Here is an 18,272-nt window from a genome sequence, read left to right as displayed (position 1 = left end):
CACCTCGCCTGGCCTGGAATAACATCAGGAATGTTAATATCTGCTGCTTCAGCCTGAATGGAAGCTTTCTCACAGACTTCTTTGAACTGCACTGTGGTCCTCAGGGCTTTCAGTCTTGTAAGAACACCAGCTACAATGGTGTGCAGCTCCCAGGGTCTAGGTCATTCTTTAAGAGGGCATTTGAAATGATTGCTATTTCAAGAAACATTTGCTCGGGGGAATTGCACTGTGGCTGACTGTACACTCCGACCCCTGTGAAGAAATATGTGTGTTTGTACCAACAGAAGGATATGCAAAAAAATACTAATGAGTCAGTTCTCTTCTTTTTAAAAAACAAATTATGCCTCCTCGCAGCCGATCACATCAGTGGTCCAATCAAACATGATAGACGCCTCCTGCATTTCTTCTTGGACTTTTTAAATCATATTATGCAAAAGCACAAGCACATGCTGCGAGTGGAGCCACCTGAGGTTATTTCAGTGATTTTATTTCTTGACTGAGTCAAAATAAACCTTGAATGTGCTTTCACACCTAGAGTTGTCTTGCTTTGGTCCGAGTCAGGGACTAATTTTGTTGCAAAGTTGCATAATTGCCTAGAGTTGGTTCGTGTTCTCACGGCAGCATTTACAAGCAGACCAGATCAAATGCTTTGTGCAAGGAAGTTGCTTTTGATTGGTCAGAATTACTATGCGGGAAAAATCCAGGAGGTAAACAAAGACGAGTGCCATTGCCAGATAAATGTGACACTTTCTAATGTTACAATGGAGGGACAACTACGCAGGTTGATTTTAGCGCTGGTCATCGTGGACTATATTGCTGTCATTGTTCATTTTAGTCAAACCATACAGTTTGAAAACAAGGCGCGGCTCCAACTAGAAAACAATGTTTTGATGCATTGGATGTGCTGAATGTGCATATTAAGGCAGTACAGGAGGAGGTGTACATTAATAATCCTCCAGGACTGTAACATGCTTATGTTTAACCCAAACAATGTGTCATGTGACTGCAGTTGGTTCGGATCGAGGTCAGAACACGTTCTCACCACAAACGAACCGCACCAGAGTTCATTCATAACCGGGCCGATACCACCTCTTCAAGAAGGTCTCGGTCCGGTTGTTTTGGTACGCACCCAAGTGTGATTGCTGTGTTCCTATCAGCCCAAACGAACCTCACTCAGGGAGCAAACAGACTTGAGTTTGATTGAACCGAACCAGACAGGGCAGGTGTGAAAGCACCTTAAGAGTATTATCATATCGTCTGAGTAGTTTAACTATCAGAAAAAAATGCCCTTGTGTAAAATAGAGGAAGTATCACTTTCACTGTGAAAAGCAGTTGCTTGCTGACACCATGTAATTAATGCCTTAGCAGATCTATTGGGTCCTTAAATGCAAAAATCTTGCAAATTTAGCTTCTGCAACTTCTGCCAACATATTCTCCTCTCACTCCTCCTGGTCTTTCCCTCTTGTGTGCGTCTCACTTTCGTCATCTGTTATTTCTTTCCTTTGTGTTCCCTGGTTCTCTATGCATAATGCAATCTCCGTCTTCTCCATCTCAATCTCTTGCCTGTCGTTTTCTATCTTGTTTTTGTCTCTTTGCCAACCTCCCTACATGTCCTTTTACACCTTTCCTCTTGATTTCCATCTTTTCTCTTGTTGCTCTGTCTGACATAATTCTGCTTCTCCAACTCAGCATTTCAGGTAAAATTCTTTTCACCGCACACTTTCAGTAATGCATCAGTAATATGAAACCCATTAACTAATCTGACCACTCATCAATTTCATTATCCCAAGTTACATATCTCATGTTTTCAGTGAGCATAGACCCATGCTCTGTGTGCTCCAGATCTGCTCTGGCTTGAGCTTCTCAGGCAGAACTTCCTTTCAGGCTCTATACAAATCCAGCATCCATCCCTAGGATTGGCAGTGTATAACCCCAGTCATGACCCTAATCTCATAACCTTAAACCATTTTTTGCAGAGGTCTGTTTAGTGGAGCTTGCTCGCGGCTGCTTTGTAACGAAGCAGCATAAAAAGAGAGTCTGCCTGGGAGGCTCAACTAAGGATGAGAGGGAGGGGTAGTGGCAGGGGAGACGGAGAGGTGGAGGAACCGTGTAAAAGGCACCAGAGAAAAAGACAGAGGAAGGCACTGAACTAATGTGGCATTTTTTTTAAATTGTTGCCTTTTTCTCACATTTGAAGAGGTTTGTACACAAACTTCAAAAACACTTTAATGGCAGATATATTTTTGATTTTATATTTTTATTTATATACTTTTATTTTATAAATCTTTCTCTATCTTTATACTTTTGCACTGTGTCTATTGCTATGCACCAGATCACCACGTCAAAGCCTTATGTGTGCAAACCTGCTTGGCAGTAAACCATTTCTGATTCTGACTGATATGACATATGAAAAAGAATTTATAAGCTATTTTGCGATGGATAAGGCACAACTTGACGAACTCTTGTGACTTCAACTGACATTGGTGAATGCAAGATGTTTGCACTGTCCTATACACACCTGTGTTTCTATTTTCCACTTGCCTGTGTGATTTAGAAGCATGTTACCTGTTTTATCCCGAGGTGCAACAATGCAGTAAATCAATTCAGCCATGCTGTGGAAAAAAGCCTCGCCAACAGGCACTGACAGGCAAATGGAAATCAATGTCTCGGGGCAAACATTGGGATGCATTTTAACTTTTTCTCATCTAGCCTTCACTGTGTGCAGATATACACACTTGTTCAAAGAAACAGAAATACACACAGGTGCTGACGCACAACACACAACATATTCAGAAGGCACACCAACAGAGCTTCAAGTGCTCATCTATATTCAATTGGAAATGTCTATTTATTCAAGCTGTAATCTCTGCCTTTGATTATTAATACCTGTGTGTGCCTGTGTGCCCAAGTGTGAATCGTCCTTTTTGTGTCTGATTTGGTGCTTCGCGTGCTATTTGATGTGAAGAGTTGGAATCTCTTTGGGCCTGTGTGAGCGCGTGGTTATGTGTTTGGGTTACCAAGTTTGCGAGAGCAGACAGCCACCAGTGCTGGCAGGCCACCACACAGAGAGCAGCTTTGATGGCTCAGCAGCCAGCTCATCCTTTCTCTGCTCCATTTTTTCCATTTGACAGCCAAACACAATAAACTATAGCACATGATAATGAAATGCAATCTCAGTTTCTAAGAGGCATGTAAATCAGAGTTGTCTCCCTCTTTCTCTCCATCCCTCTCCCTTCCCTCCCTCCGGTTGTCGCCCCTTGCTTTTGGCAAGACAGAGTGATAGAAAAGATGATAATGAGGAGGTTTGGAGGCGCAACAACAAGTAAATCTTTTGCGTTGAGAGGGGGTTGGGACCAAGCCAACTGTCTTCCCTCTTAGTGATGACTAAATGTCTCTCTCAGCAGGTTTTTCATCTCTCTGTGTCACTGTGGGTGTCTCCGCACATCCACTCTCCCTCCATCTCTCATTTGTCTTCCTCCCTCCCTCCTCACTTTTTTCCCCTAGCTCCATCTTTAAAACCCATTTGAAATTTAAAGCCCTACATTTTATTCCTGTACGTATTTAAGTTGTGCCTGTCTGTCTTCACTTCTACCTTTTTTTTTTTTTTATCTCTGGTTCGATACAGTGAGGTGGTAAAATATAGTTGACTTACGATTTTTAAAGCATGATAGCTGTCTCAAAATGGTTTAGTGGGATGATATTTTTTTCATGAAAATGCATAAAATTGTCTTGCCTGTTTGAATGAGTGCTCTCCCCTGAAAGTATGGCGTGATAAGTTACAGATGATAGAGTGCACCGGTGAATGATGCTGATACACAATGATGCCTCAAAGTGTATTTTTCACTGTGATTTTTGCTATGAAGCTGATGAGACCTGGCACTGAACAAATCCTGTCAGCAAAACCAAAGTACACACGATCACAGTAAAGGGCGCTGTCTTGAGTATAATTGCTGTAAAGTACACACACACACACTCAAATACACACTCACACAGACAGTGAGAGTAAAAAAAGACCAGATTGTAAGATAACAAGAACAACATAGAGATACAACAGCACGTATATGTTGATATTTGCTCATTAGTCCAGACAGAACTGGGCATGTTTGTCACGCTTAACAAGGATAACAAGTACTCGATACTGTTGGTACTGATCAGATAATCCCTTGAGTGTTGCCTCTAGGTGCAGCTTTTATTTATTTTACTCTACGTTTCAAACAGCATGCAAATTCTCTCCGTCTCTTTCTCTCCACCTGTCTTAGTCACTGTCTGTGAGTCACCCGCTAATTGCCACCCCTCATCTCTGCCTTCCTCCCCTGCTCCGTCTTCCATATGACTATTAAATTGATTGACCAATTAGTATGTTGGTGGCGTTAGCTGCTACAGCGTTTTTGATCAGTTTAACCGCGGCAGATCGATGGCAGATGAATGCCTTGCTGTGAACCATGTCACTGCTTTGACTGATGGGCAGGCTAATTCCCAGTGTCCTCTGATGGGAGAGTAATATATCATGACGCCGCTGGCTCTGGTTAAGCCCATATCTGATTTCAGTTTTTAAACCCTGCTTTGTATTTGCTCAGGTTGGATAATAGGGTGAGCACAATTGGGGATCCAGTGCTGTCAGTCTTTATTCACTTATTCTTTATATTATCACCAATTTACCCAAGTGTTGGAAATCATTTGTTTAATATCTTCAATGCCATCCACTTCAACTGTTATCACTGCTGCTGTATAATGACCTAGCGTCCCAGCGGGGATCATTACGCTAATCAGTCCAAGAAATGTTATTTTGCTGTAACCTGAGAAACATAGTATAAAGCTTAGCTGTGCAGTGGAATCCCAGCTACTGACAGCAGCATACCAAGCTGTTCTGTCAGGTTGCTCCTGAGTCTCGTTAACAATAAACCACTCTCGCATTTGTGCAAGGGATGAAAAGGTTGCCAGTTTAATAAAAAACAGTGGTAAAATTCCCAATGGTTAACTTTTCAAATTCTAATTATCATCAAAGACATACTATGCAAGATTTTCCTACAAAAACAATGTATGGCTTATATCAACATAAGCCATCTTTATCATCTGTTATGACCCACTAGATGTGTGTGGCGGTGTATTTTTCTGCAGAGACTTATGGGTATGTGCCCACACATTGCTCATGTGAGGTTGGGGCTTTATGAATAGGTCGAGACTAGGAGCCAGAACGTAACCAGCAGGCATCCAAGAGACAAAGTGCCGAATAAAATGCAAATATAGCCAAGCAAAACACCAAATGAGAGTGAGCCTGGGGTTGGCTTTTGCTGTCACTTTCGCTGGCGAGCATGCTGGCAGACAGTAACCAACAATCCTGCATAGTTTACCTTTAAAACCATGTTTGATTACCGTGCTTCAAAATATTCTCGGTAAATACCATGCAGCAGCAACCAAAGTTAGCAACAGTCTCCCAGACACAGGTGCAGCATGCATGTGGGTTTGTTTAGCTATTCTCTTGATTACAGAGTGGGCGCACAGCAGGCAAACATAGTGATGCCACTGCTCCTTTGTCCTCATCTACAATGACACAGGCACTCAAGCAACTGTTTCAAAGACTGTGTTCATTATGTTTAATGAATATATTCTTTTATCTGTATATGCATTTCATTACTGTTGTTGCTCTTGGTTATTATCTTTTTTTTGTTTTGTTATCTTTCATCGTGTACTGTCTCATCTGGTATTGATAAATGTGCCTGGGTGACTTGAAAGGTGCTCATAAATAAAATGTATAATTCATTCTTTTTCATTTTCCGTAACTGCTTATCCTGTTGGGGGTCGCAGGAGGGCTGGAGCCTAAAACAGCGGTCATTGGGTGAGAGGCGGGGTACACCCTGGACAGGTTGCCGGACTATCACAGGGCTGACACATAAGCCCTTTTTAAAAAGGAATTGTCCAAATTTGCAGGAAAGCCCAATCAGTCTTTTATCAGCATTGGCAGTATAAAAACAAAATCGGGGAGTGCAGCAAAATGCCGCCTACCTACTTTTGTTCATACAGAATGCCCCTTTTTCAGGGCAATGGTGGGTGTGTAAGTAACAAAACGTGTAGCTCAGCGTGTGATGTAAACAGTGACGTGGGAGGGAAGCCGCAGCTGGTCAGTCCTTTGGCGATTCTCTCGTAAGTCGGCCCGTTCTTCACCGCTCCCGTCATCTGACGGTTAATGGCCTCTTCAATTGCGAGGGCAAGGAGGGCGCGCAATTCCTTGTCTCCCCAGTTGCTCATCTTTACTGTAGTGTCTGTCAGGTTTGTGTTTCCCCCTTGCTACTAGCTGCTCGTTAATTCCTGCTATCAGCTGTTTCCTGTTTATCCACTACCAGTGGCTCACACATGCGTCATCATCAACAGCTCCTCCCACAAGTCATCAACAACCCCTCCCATTGCGGAAGGCTGCCTCGATCTGTTTAAACTAAAAGGGTTCCACCAATATGTTTACCCTACGAGGCAGAAAATTGGGCACCTCGGATCAACTCGCAAATCCGGCTCTGTGTGTCTTAAAGCTCACAGCTTGCCGGCAAAACAGCCCAACATTCGCGGAAAATCTGGCAGTGTAAAAAGGGCTATAGAGATAGACAATCATTCATGCTCACATTCACACCTAAGTGTCAGCAGTTAACCTGCATGTCTCTGGACTGTGGGAGGAAGCCGGAGTACCTGGAGAAAACCCACACTGACACAGAGGGGCTCCATCACCCTGGGTTGGAACCAGGAACCCTCTTATTGTGAGGCGACAATGCTAACTACTAATGCACGTTTGATATGGCTGTCATATATTTACACAAGTCACTGGCTATGTTATTATTTTTTATGTTTATCCAAACAAAAAGTCCAGAGTGCTCCTGATTTATTTGTGGTTTTTAAGATAAAACTTGGTGAAATTATTTGAGTACATGTATCAGTACTTTTTTAACACATTTTTAATATACAGTGATAATACTGATAACCATTATAATATTGGTTCCTACAGTATAATCTTGTTATGAAATTTTCAAACTATTTCATCTCTAATTTGTGCCAAATGCATTCATGTGTACGTGCGCTAATACACTGACCAAGTCCCTCTCCTGTCCTTGTCTGGTTCCCACTGAGATCAACCCACAGACAGAGGCATGGATCAGAATATAAACGAGACGGAGGGAGAGTGCGAGACAGAGGCATTTCCCAAAATGATTTAACTCCATTCACTTTGCTCCATTAGTCTCATCCATCCCCCTTTTCTTCCAGCGTTTCATCCACAAGCTCCCAAACTGCAGTCTCTGCAGAGTCTGAATGAATGACAGAAACTACCTCTCTCTCTCCCTCTCATTAACCCCGTGGAACCATCAGCCCACGGCTCTACAGTAAGCACAGCTATTTTGGGTCAGCATTAACAACAACAGTGATTTGTGGCAGATGGCTCTTCGGCTGTCAACAAACAACCACACACACACACACACACACACACACACACACACACACACACACACACACACAGACCAGTTCTTGTACCCAATTTACATGCATAATCCTCTGTCAGGTATGGCAGGCAGGTTTTGCTGGGTGTTAGTGAGCATGATCTCAATGCAGTTACAGTAAGACGTGACATGAACCTTAATGTGATGCAACAAAACGCTAATGTAATGTAACACAGCATAAAATAATATATTAGAGCAAGACACAGTGGGAGGTAAGTGAAGAGAACAGAGGAGGAAAGAGAAGAGGAGAGGTATGCAGTAAACAAAGATATTTTAGTTCGTAAGAAGCAGACTGGAGGAGAACAGAGAGAGGCATTTTCGAGACAGCCTGAGGGGACACAGCAGCCGTTACGTTTTTTTATGATTCACATATCTGTCTCTTAATATGTCTATATAACTAAGGATACAGCACATGGGCATATGGGTGCTTACTGGACCACCGAGCAACCTGTTACACTATCACAGACCCTGTGCAGCCGTAAAGCTGACAGCTTTGAAATTAGAGCTCAGCCAGCTGCTTTGAGAAAGGCTTGGAGAAATACATAACAATAAATGCAGTTCCCTTGTGGTGCGTGCACACACTTGCTTACCCTGAGGGTAACTCACACACAGATATCACATATTTCTATTATTAAAAACACTGGCTTTTTCCAGCTGCTTTTAAAAGAAGATTTAGTTAAAGACATTATCAGAGTAATCTTACTTTAGACCACATCATTCTAGATTCATAGCCAAATCCTGCTCAGTCACATGGTAATATCTTTGTCATCTAAAGCTCTCTTACGGGCCAGATGTAGAAAACCGCGTTCAGTATCATTATAACCGGGGCCTAAAGTGACCTGTCACTAATGCTGATTGGTTGAGAATGCTGGAACAACTGAGATCACTCAACACTGATTAAATCCTGACGATAATAACTGTACAGTACATCACTCATCCATATTCATCAAGCACTGACATGCATCTGTTAAGTAATCACAGCAGGAGGAATATAGACATGGGTGTGAACAATGTCAACAATACTGTATAATGTGCTGCGGTAAAGTGCGAGCAATTTAAGTAATGGGATTGCTGCTGTTCATGTGGATTGATATGAATGATAAATAAAAAAGAAATACTTTTACACTGGCAATGACATTGGCGGCTTTTCTGAGTTTCTGTACTACGGGTTATTATTGCGTCATGTTACAGAGCTGTAACAATTCATCTCGCGTGAGCATTACGGTAAAATGAATGGGGTTTCCCTTAATCTGTTTAATATGTCCTACAAGACAGGTGACATGACTGCAGTCTTTTCTCCAGCTGTACAGATGGAGGAGGGGAAATGGTGGCCTGGCTGAGAAAATTCAGGAGGTTAGAGGATTGAATCAGGGACTTTGGCCAGCTTTGGGAAATGAGTGGGCAAACAAAATGACAGACTCATCCCTCTGTCCCTTTTGCTCTCCCTGATCTCTCGTCCCTCCGCCCTCTCCTTATCAGTGTTGATGCTCTCAATCTGTCACAGTGATTGCCTGACGGCATTATAATTTGCCTAAATTGAGCCATAATGCGCCTCAGAAATTTAATTTTGTCTCAAAACCAGATTAACCCGTATGACAGAATGCACATGTGTATCTGTGCATGTGTGCCAGCCTGAGTATGTGTGCAGTGTGTGTGTGTATGTATACAGTATGTGCTTGCCAAGAGTCTTAATCCCGGGAGCGTATTTTTGAGTGAGAGGGAAAAAAATCCAATCCCTTCAAACACTGCCCATGGATGCAACCAGTTGTGAGAAAGCCAAGCACATGGTCGGGCAAAATCAGCAAGTTGGATACACTCATGCACGCACGCACGCACGCACGCACGCACACACACACACACGTCAAACCGGGATTGCAGAAAAATGAATACATGTGACCATGTGACAGGACCTCATTACAAAAATAGCAACTGCTTTCCTGCTGAATAACAGCAAAAAAAACACCATGTTGCATACAAGTAACAACCTCACATACATACATCACAGTTAAGGCTTCATCATTTTCTGGCTTTTGCTGATTTTCCCTAAAATATATCCAGATTTTTTTCAAGAAGGAGCTGATTCGTTTAAACCAGTTTTTATCCAGATTATACTTCACACAAAAACCTGAAAGTTCTGCTGAAAGAAGCTGCTGACCAATGATCTCTTACAATAAGGGCATCTCATCCAGTAACAGTGTGTGAGGGAAAAACTGTGGAGTAAACGTAAATATGCTGCCCATTATGCACCTCCATGTGAGTAAAAAAAATAAATAAACAAGGAAGAGTTAAACACAAAGTGCTTGCCTTGCCATTTTTACTTTTATAATCCAAATACAAACCAGATGTTTTGTAAAATTGATTCTCTACTGTTTTTTCTCCATATCTACAATCATTTAATAATTTTCAATATACAGTAAAAAACAAAAATAATGATCCTATAATCGTTCATTCTCATTCTCTGTCAAACATGAGCAAGCAGGTGATCTCATCTCACGCTGACACACACACACACATACACACACACCATCCCCTTCCATCATCTTAACTCTCCTACACTGTCAGTGGCTTGACATTTTTCCCTGGAGAGCGCGCTTGGCAGGCCCCGCTCAGACAGACGGTCAGACAGACAGGTAGGGTTATTAAATATGTATTGCAGAGCAGTGATAGGACACCGGGGGCCATTAGCTATTATAAATATATAATCTAGCTCTGCTGCATATTTCAGCCTCCTGGACGAATGGCACCCGAGCATACAAGTCCTCTGATTAGCATCCCAGTGCTAAAATGCATCTCAATTAGACTGAGTGTCAGCCCTCATTTGGTGAGGCAGGGATCGAGATGGAATGGACCAATATATAAAAGAACGAATAAATAAATTAGCGCCGCGCCAGAGGATGGGGTGGGGGGGGGCTCGGTGTTGCTGACCAACAGTGTGCAGGTTTGCTGATAGATGGTGTGTGAGCAGACCTTAAACTTTAATCACTTCTGGACTTGTTTAATAGCAAAACAAGGCCAGTCTTTCTTTCTCTCACAAACTCTTATGTTATCACTCTCCCCAAGCTACTTTGTTTTCTTCCAGCAACACCATCCACCTGTTCTCTCTCTTTAGCTGTCTCAGTCAAATCCCTTGTTACTGCTGCCAAGAAGGTCATGTTTTCGGTGCTGTTTCTGTGTTTCTCTGTTTGTCAGCAGGATTATGGAAAAACTGCTTGCCAGATTTTCATGAAACTTTGTGGAAGGGTGTAGAATGGGCCAAGGAAGAACCTATTGGAGCCGATGTCAATCAAGAAGTGGATACATGAAGTATTTTTCACTTCCGTTAAACACACAATATTTGTGCGCAGCTCACAGAGCCAAAATGGCACTGGGTTGCAGTGCAGTGCTTAAAACCTCAACACTACTGACAGAGCTAACAGTATAACTGGGGGTTAGCTCACACTCACTGGGGCAACCTGCAGTTCCTCTAATGGCCACTTGAGGCTGTCTCCAGAAGCCAGTCAATCCCTTAAACACCCATGTTAAAAATGCCCAACTTTACAGCATATATAAACATGTTTAGAGCCTGGTACAAAGTTTTTGGTATCTATAGCTCATTTCCCCACTCATTAAACTGTACAGGGGGTGACTTTTTCTATTACACAACTTTTCACATTTTAGTAAGGCCAGAAGGTATGCGTACTTATGGGTGGGGACACTATCAGTGGGGCGTGCCTGCAGTCTGAGAGTCAGATTCTCCACAGCCCCACCCTCTCATCCAAATATGGTCACTTCCAGTTCCAAAAAACCAAGACGGGGATGGCCAAAATGCTGAACTCGAGGCTTCAGAATGGCAGTCTATAAACCAATGGGTGATGTCACGGTAGCTTTGTCCATTATTTTATATAGTCCATGGTTGGTACAGCATAATCAGTGCTGACTGTCATAAGAGCGCTGCAGGCGTTTGGCCTCAGTGGAGATCTGTGCTCTCTGAGTGCCCTTCTAATTCATTTTTTTTCTAACCAGCCTTTGTCTCCTCCCCACTCCCCTGTCATCCATCTTTCCCATCCCCTTACTTATCTCTCCTCCCCTGACCCACCTTTACCAATCATCAAGCCATCCCTCTTTACTCCCTTTTTGATCTCACTTCCTTTATTTTCCTAAAGATTTATCACTTCTTGCTCCCTCCTGTCTCCTTTCTATTTTCCATACTTTCCTCCTCTGTTCACATCTCCTCGCTCTCTCTGCTACTTTTGTCTGACTCTGAAGCATTTTACTCCAAAGGGAGACCTCCACCATTTTAAAAATGGAGACAAACACTCAAAATGACTCTTGGCATGAATTCAAAACACTCAACATTACTCTTGGCATGAATTCAAAACACTCCAGGCTATGACTGGAGTTAAAAGTAATTTCTAAAATCTTTTGCTTCTGAACTGGTTACAGGACAGTCATCTGTTTCTCACATATTGACTGATAATCCAGAAGACTTCATTTGCCAGAACTGATATGTAGTACTTTGGCATGGTGCCCTACATTCCTTTGCTTGGTTTCTCTTTATCCTGCTCGCTCTTTCCTACCTGTCGTCCCCATCGTTCCCTCTTCTGTTACTTTCATCGCATTCTCCCCTCTTCCCGGTGACAGAGTGTGACTCCGAGCATGCTGACAGCTAGCCAGAGGGCCAAGCCTGTCGCCGCGGCCCCTGGGGAATCCATCATCTCAGCCAGGATCAATACTAAAGGACCGTATCCTGGACCGGCCACTGACTTGGCTGGCAGTGACTGACTGATGAGCAGACCCATTGCCACACTGGGAAAAAAAACAACATTCAAGGCAGTGCACACACCCATTAAGCGAGCAAACACTGAAATGCACAGATACCTCACACCCCAATATAGTGTCATCAGTCACTCTGAAACAAATACATACAAATGTGTTTGCTCCATGTGGGCATGAATACATCCTCATGCACAACCTGCAATGTCCATGATATGGCTGAATCTGTCTGGCACAGCCCAGCGTGTATCCCATCTCAGTCCCACTCAGACGGATTTCTGTCTGACACCAAATTTGGTCTACCACAATCACCCACAGCCTATTTCCAATTCTTCAGTTTGCACTGCAGAGGCCCGATTATGGGCCCCCTTATCGAGTCTGTATTATACAGCGGCACAGCAATAGTCCACTCCATCACCGTGTGGTCCTCTGCAGGAGAAACCACCACTTATCACTACAAGCAAATTAGACTGGCATAATAGTACTGAACAGAGGTAGGGGGAGGACTCAGATTGGTGCGGATTGTGTGATCATTGATGTTTACTGAACTATAAAGGGAAACTTATTTTCCCTCGTATACACACATATATGTATATATATATATACAGCATCTGGCCAAAAGTTTCAAATAACGAGGTAAAATGAGGTAAATACATGTAGAAGTAAATACTTTTGAGACGAGATGACATCAGCTCATGACAGATTTCTTTACGTGGTCATGTGTGTGTGTGTTTACATCATGTAGCCTTAGGACTGGGCAATATATTGACATTACATCACTATCATGATATGAGAGTAGATACCATATTAGAGTTTGGATATCGTAATATGGTAAGAATTTTATTTTCCCAATACATTCTCACTGTGACCTCTTCATGCAAGATATCCTGGGTACGTTGGTTGTTGATGTCCTGGGACACTGCGTCAAGTTCTCAAGTTTCAAGGCACACTTCCATTTTCACAGAAAATTTGACATGACATAAACGTGACAAAAAACACACATGGTTAGGATTAGGCAACAAAAGCCAGTGGTTAGATTTAGGAAAAATGAACAGGGTTTGGCTTTGGAATCTTATGACATGTCTTGCAGCGCTTCCCCTGCGCTGCTGGGCGCCATTAAACTATAACAGCAACCAGCTGCATATCATGCTGACGTTAAAGGACGCCTTTTTTCGTTGGTTTCTAACGCCACAAGTCACTGCCCAAGTGCTGGATTTCCACGACTTCAGAGTGAGACCGGGCTCATTTTCCTGGTTTTAAAGGCAGCATTACAATGAAGTGATGTAGACCTACTTTTCTGAAATTACTAGGTGTTCCAGGTGTTCATGATTATTTATCAAAAATCTAAATATCACCCCCTGTAAATATTTTCTCGAAGCACCAATATTCAACCCTGCAATATCGTCACAATTTGGATATCAAGGTATTTAGTCAAAAATATCATGGGATTTGATTTTCTCCATATCGCCAAGCCGTATGTAGTCTAAACTGCTACATTTAGCTACATGCTAACATTAGGGAAGCATGTAATTTTGGTTGCTGAATTTATTAATTTCTTCCTGATTGTTCCCACTAGAACAAGTCAGGTTGTGAAGAATATGGTTTAGAAGCTTTAATGCGTGATTTTCAGGAAGAAAGTGCTTCTATTCTTCATCACAGTAATTCCCCAACTGCAAGTTCACTGCTTCATGTTAATGTCAGGGATAAGTGTAATTTTGATTGCTAATTTTGTTTATTTCTTCCCAATCGGATGATATTCCTACTGGAACATGTCTAGTTGTGTTTAGAAGGTGATTGGTGATTTTTCATGTTAGCAAGTGCCACTATTCTCAGTTTCAGTCATTATCTGACTGCAATAATAATAATAATAAGACCTGGAAACGGGGCTTAAAGAGCTAAAACGAAGCATCTCAGACAGACGTTGCATCCAGGTGTTTCAGCACAGACAGTATGAGGTAAATTTTAAACATTAAAGCATGTAAACATGTTCAAGTAGACACCCAACATACAACCTGAAAATTAGCATAAAATGTCCCCTTTAAAAATCCAGTACTGACAAAACCATGTGTCCTCAGCAATTACGCTTGATCTAGTAAATGTCACTTTAAAGTGAAGTAGGCAAGGTGTGAAAAATGACACACTGATGTCAGTGAAACTGAAGCGCCCTGAAAACACTTCCTGTCTTATCTGCTTAAAACATTAGGTGATATTACTTCTTCTTCTCCATTGGCAGACAGCAGGCATCACCTGTCACATTAATATGGATAACACTTATCTTCCTCTATATTCAACACCAACACCTACTGAGTCGTGAACGGTGTACTCATTTTCTGCTTGCAATAAGGTTCATGGACGTTTTCAGTCTGGGCGAAGAGGGAATGTGAGCACCACAAGGACAAAAGAAAACCAACAGATATGGCTAATGACTACAAATATATGTTTAGGTCGATGTTATTTTAGCCTCATGACTGTTTCATCTCAGCAAGCGTGACTTGAAGTGACCTTTACTACTACATTAATTGGTGCCACTTGTGCTGATTGTAATAAGATGGTATCTGACCAGAGTCCATTGCACTGATTGTAATGTCAGTGGAGGTGAATATAGCAGCACTGAAACTGTGTTTTACAGCATCAGCATCAAGTATCCTCATTGTTTCCTTTATCTCAATAGAAAACAGCCCCCGAGGAAAAGCTTGCTTGGAAAATTAAACACGGATATCCATGCCGTCTTTATTTCAATACAGACTGAAGCAGCAGATAATCTTTAAGTAGGTTTATCCTTTAATCTTTAAATCTAATAATAAACAAATGAATAAGGTAAATTGGACAAATTGTCATAAGTGAAAAGATTTTGATAGAAATTATGTAACGTGTAGTCATTTTACAGGGTGTCATGTGCTTGAATTTAATTCTCAAGATCATTTTTAAGCAAATTTAGACTGATTTTTGGACAAATCTTTTTTTTCTTATTCAAGCATTGCAGGTTAAGTATAAAAGTAAGTAGTACTGTATACTGGTCCAGTGCAAAGGTAGGTTTTAAGTCAGAAAACAGTCATAAGAGTGAGTTAGGCTGATCTACATTTAGCCAAAAGGTAGGTATAAGTATAAAGTAAGAAGACAGTAAAGAACTTTCTACTGTTAGTAAACAGAATGATGTTTTGGGGTGGGCGGGGCTTAGCTGGAGGCAAAACCATTTTCCACAGACATTAGTTAGCGCTAGCTAGCAAGTTCTGTTGACTTGATTTAGATGATGGAGGAAGATGATATGAGTGGTGCATTCAGAAATCCGAGTGCCAGAGTGCACTCTAGCACAAACTTGACTGTTGGTAAATTCAGAGCGCTGTCGCTGTCCTTCAGTAATCGGGAGCACCGCACTCTCAGGTGGCAGAGCGCACTCTCAGCATTCTGTCTGGGGAGACGGAGCAGCAGAGTGCTGAGTGGGGTGAATGTTTGATTGGCTTAACTGTTCGTTAAATCATGTAGAAATATAACGTTCCGTTTCTTCGACCAACAGGGCTCTCATATTAGTACAGGACGTCAGACTGAATTTACGAACACATTATGTCAGGTCACTCACTTTCTGGGACCGCGAGAGTTACTTAATTAGGTAAGCGCTGATCAACGGGACCAGACTGGCCGACCCGTGTGCTCACACTCAGTGGATGGATGATTTGACAGGATTAATGCCTCCCCAATTTCTTATGAGTTGCACATGATAACCCTTAATACACGTTATTCATCCCTACAACAGTAAATACTTTGTCCCTAACCTGCTGCACATGCGAGCATTTTTGATGACTGGCTCCGTCCAGTCCTTTCATCTTATCGCATTTAACCATAGTTTGTTTTTGTTGACAGGCAGTGGCGGCTGGTATGCAATAACCAAATAGCCATGACTCCTTCTATTCTGGCTCTCAATAACACAACAAGACAACATTTTAAGACTCCTATGTAGCTTATATCCTATATCATTGTGGCGTCTGCCTGAAAAGGGTCTACTAGGTTCAGGAGTAGGTTTAAAGATTTGTAACATCAGAAATGTGGACTCACACAGAAGAGTTTGACTCATTTTGACAAAAAGAAATTGAAAGAGGCATAGATTATATAAGATAAAGTGTTTGTGGCAATTAAAACCTCATAAATTCTAAATTAAGAAACGTTTAATGGGTTTATGGCCTAATATTTATAACACCTAATTCAAGACACTGACCTGCAGACACTCTGTTTCCTCAAAAAACAAACTGACTTGACTGAAATGTGTGTGTATGCTGCAGCAAAGCAAATAAAGCCTAAATGCATTAACACCAGTATATCCTTTCACCATTTGGCTAATGCTTTTATCCAGAGTGCTTTACTGGATTGCCCTACAGGGAATGGAACATTACCCTTCCAGTATTAGCACCACACTTTTATCCACTGTGCTGTATCAAGATAAAACCTTTGAAGCAAGGGACATCCTTACTGGCCATAAAGTACAGTGGGAACAGCTGCCCAGTCCTGTTGCTGGGCTGGAATTACTCACTGTATAATAGACCTTTTAATGTGATCCCAACCTTTAAGTGAGAAGCAACTAATGCTCTGTAGGATTTCACACAGAATGAGTTGGCAGAGTTGTTTGGTACTTTGCACATCTGTGATGGGTTCTTCACACAACCGTAAAGCCTGCAAACGGTTAGCGGCTCAGTGCTGAGGCTTGTAACGAGAAAAAAAATGACACACCTTGTCTCTGGAAGAGCTGGCTGCTGACGATTTCGGTCATGGAGGCAACCTTCTGTTTCTGGAGTTTCTCCGGGGGGATGCAGGAGTAAAAGTCATACAGCAACTCACTGGAGGGAGAAAGCAATAGGCAGTGGAATAAATAAATAACCAGCAAGATCATTATACGAGAGGAGCAACAGGTTTGTTTTCCTGAAAATGAGCACAATAAATATTCAATAATAACTTTCCATGGATTATTGCATGCGCTCTGAATTTTAACAAAAAATCTCCTTGCTCTGATTACCATGTAATTGATTCAAAGATCAAAAACACAACCACGCCTCGGTACATCGAGCTTCACATATCTCACCTTTAAGGTCATGAAATATGCAACCGCTAAAAGCAGAGTGCAGCGCAGACATGAGCAAAGCTGTGTATGCTGCCATGAAAACAAATGAGTCAAAGCCTAAACACGCTTTTAATGAAGACACAGGTTTGAGTCATCCTCCGCCCCAAATTCAATTTTAGAATAATTAAACAGGCTGGTTGAAAGGCCTGATGCCACTTAGAAAGATTGAATGCTCAGAGCATGGCAAACCCTCTGTCTCCGTGTTTTTTCGTCTGTCCCTTACTTTGTCTCTGTCTCTTTAAATTATGCCACACAGGTTACAGAAGCACTTTCAGTAATGGTACAAAAGAATTAAATGCACCACCTCTGCTCCCAAACACAACAAAAAGGTTTGTGTGACTTTTGGTGTGCATAAGCTGGCGCGAGGACACTCCAGGGCACAGAGGTTCAGAGCAGACTTATCAGGCCCAGTAATCATCTGAGCTGAATTTAATTAAAACCCAAAATGTCAGCCTATTTCCCACATGAACATACAAAGGACACTTAGAGCAAACAAAGCACAGGCATAGCTCACAGCGTCTGTGCTTGTACTAGTCGGTGGATCACACTACAGGTGAGTTTACAAGGTGCAGGAATGTGACTATACAGAAGCCGAGACAAAGCTTTGATGTCCACCTCTTGCGCAGTGATTGTAATTCACACAGCTTGCTTTTGGAAACTCTGCCCCAGGCAGTTCTGTTCAGGAATGCAATGGGGACCTTACTTTTAAGCTTAGATGGCTCGGGTAAATTTGTGCTTGTGTGTGTGAAGAAATGCAGAAGACAGACAATAGGGGTGAGTGAATGCGGTCAGAGGAGAGAGGCAGAGAAAATGAATGACACAAAGTGAGAAAATGTGAGCTGATTTTTTATTTCTGCCCCGTGTCACCTTTCTACCTGTGTACGTGTGTACTTGATTGAGTGTGTCTGTGTGGCAGGTGTTAAAGGTAGCACCTTTGT

At 42.1% G+C, this 18,272-nt stretch overlaps 1 protein-coding gene across 2 annotated transcripts in view; it reads right to left on the bottom strand.

Moving 5' to 3' along the window:
• The window catches only part of LOC125894236 (dedicator of cytokinesis protein 2-like), a 151,828-nt gene that overhangs the window by 92,987 nt on the left and 40,569 nt on the right, over positions 1-18,272 (bottom strand). For both annotated transcript variants that reach the window (XM_049585512.1, XM_049585513.1), the window contains exon 24: positions 16,947-17,053. In XM_049585512.1, coding sequence (XP_049441469.1) covers positions 16,947-17,053 — 107 coding nt within the window. The remainder of the gene's footprint in view (positions 1-16,946; positions 17,054-18,272) is intronic.

The sequence above is a fragment of the Epinephelus fuscoguttatus genome, linkage group LG9 (assembly GCF_011397635.1).
Source record: "Epinephelus fuscoguttatus linkage group LG9, E.fuscoguttatus.final_Chr_v1".
NCBI lineage: Eukaryota > Metazoa > Chordata > Actinopteri > Perciformes > Serranidae > Epinephelus > Epinephelus fuscoguttatus.
Note: the sequence above shows the minus strand (reverse complement) of the source record. Positions and strands in the feature narration are given on the sequence as shown.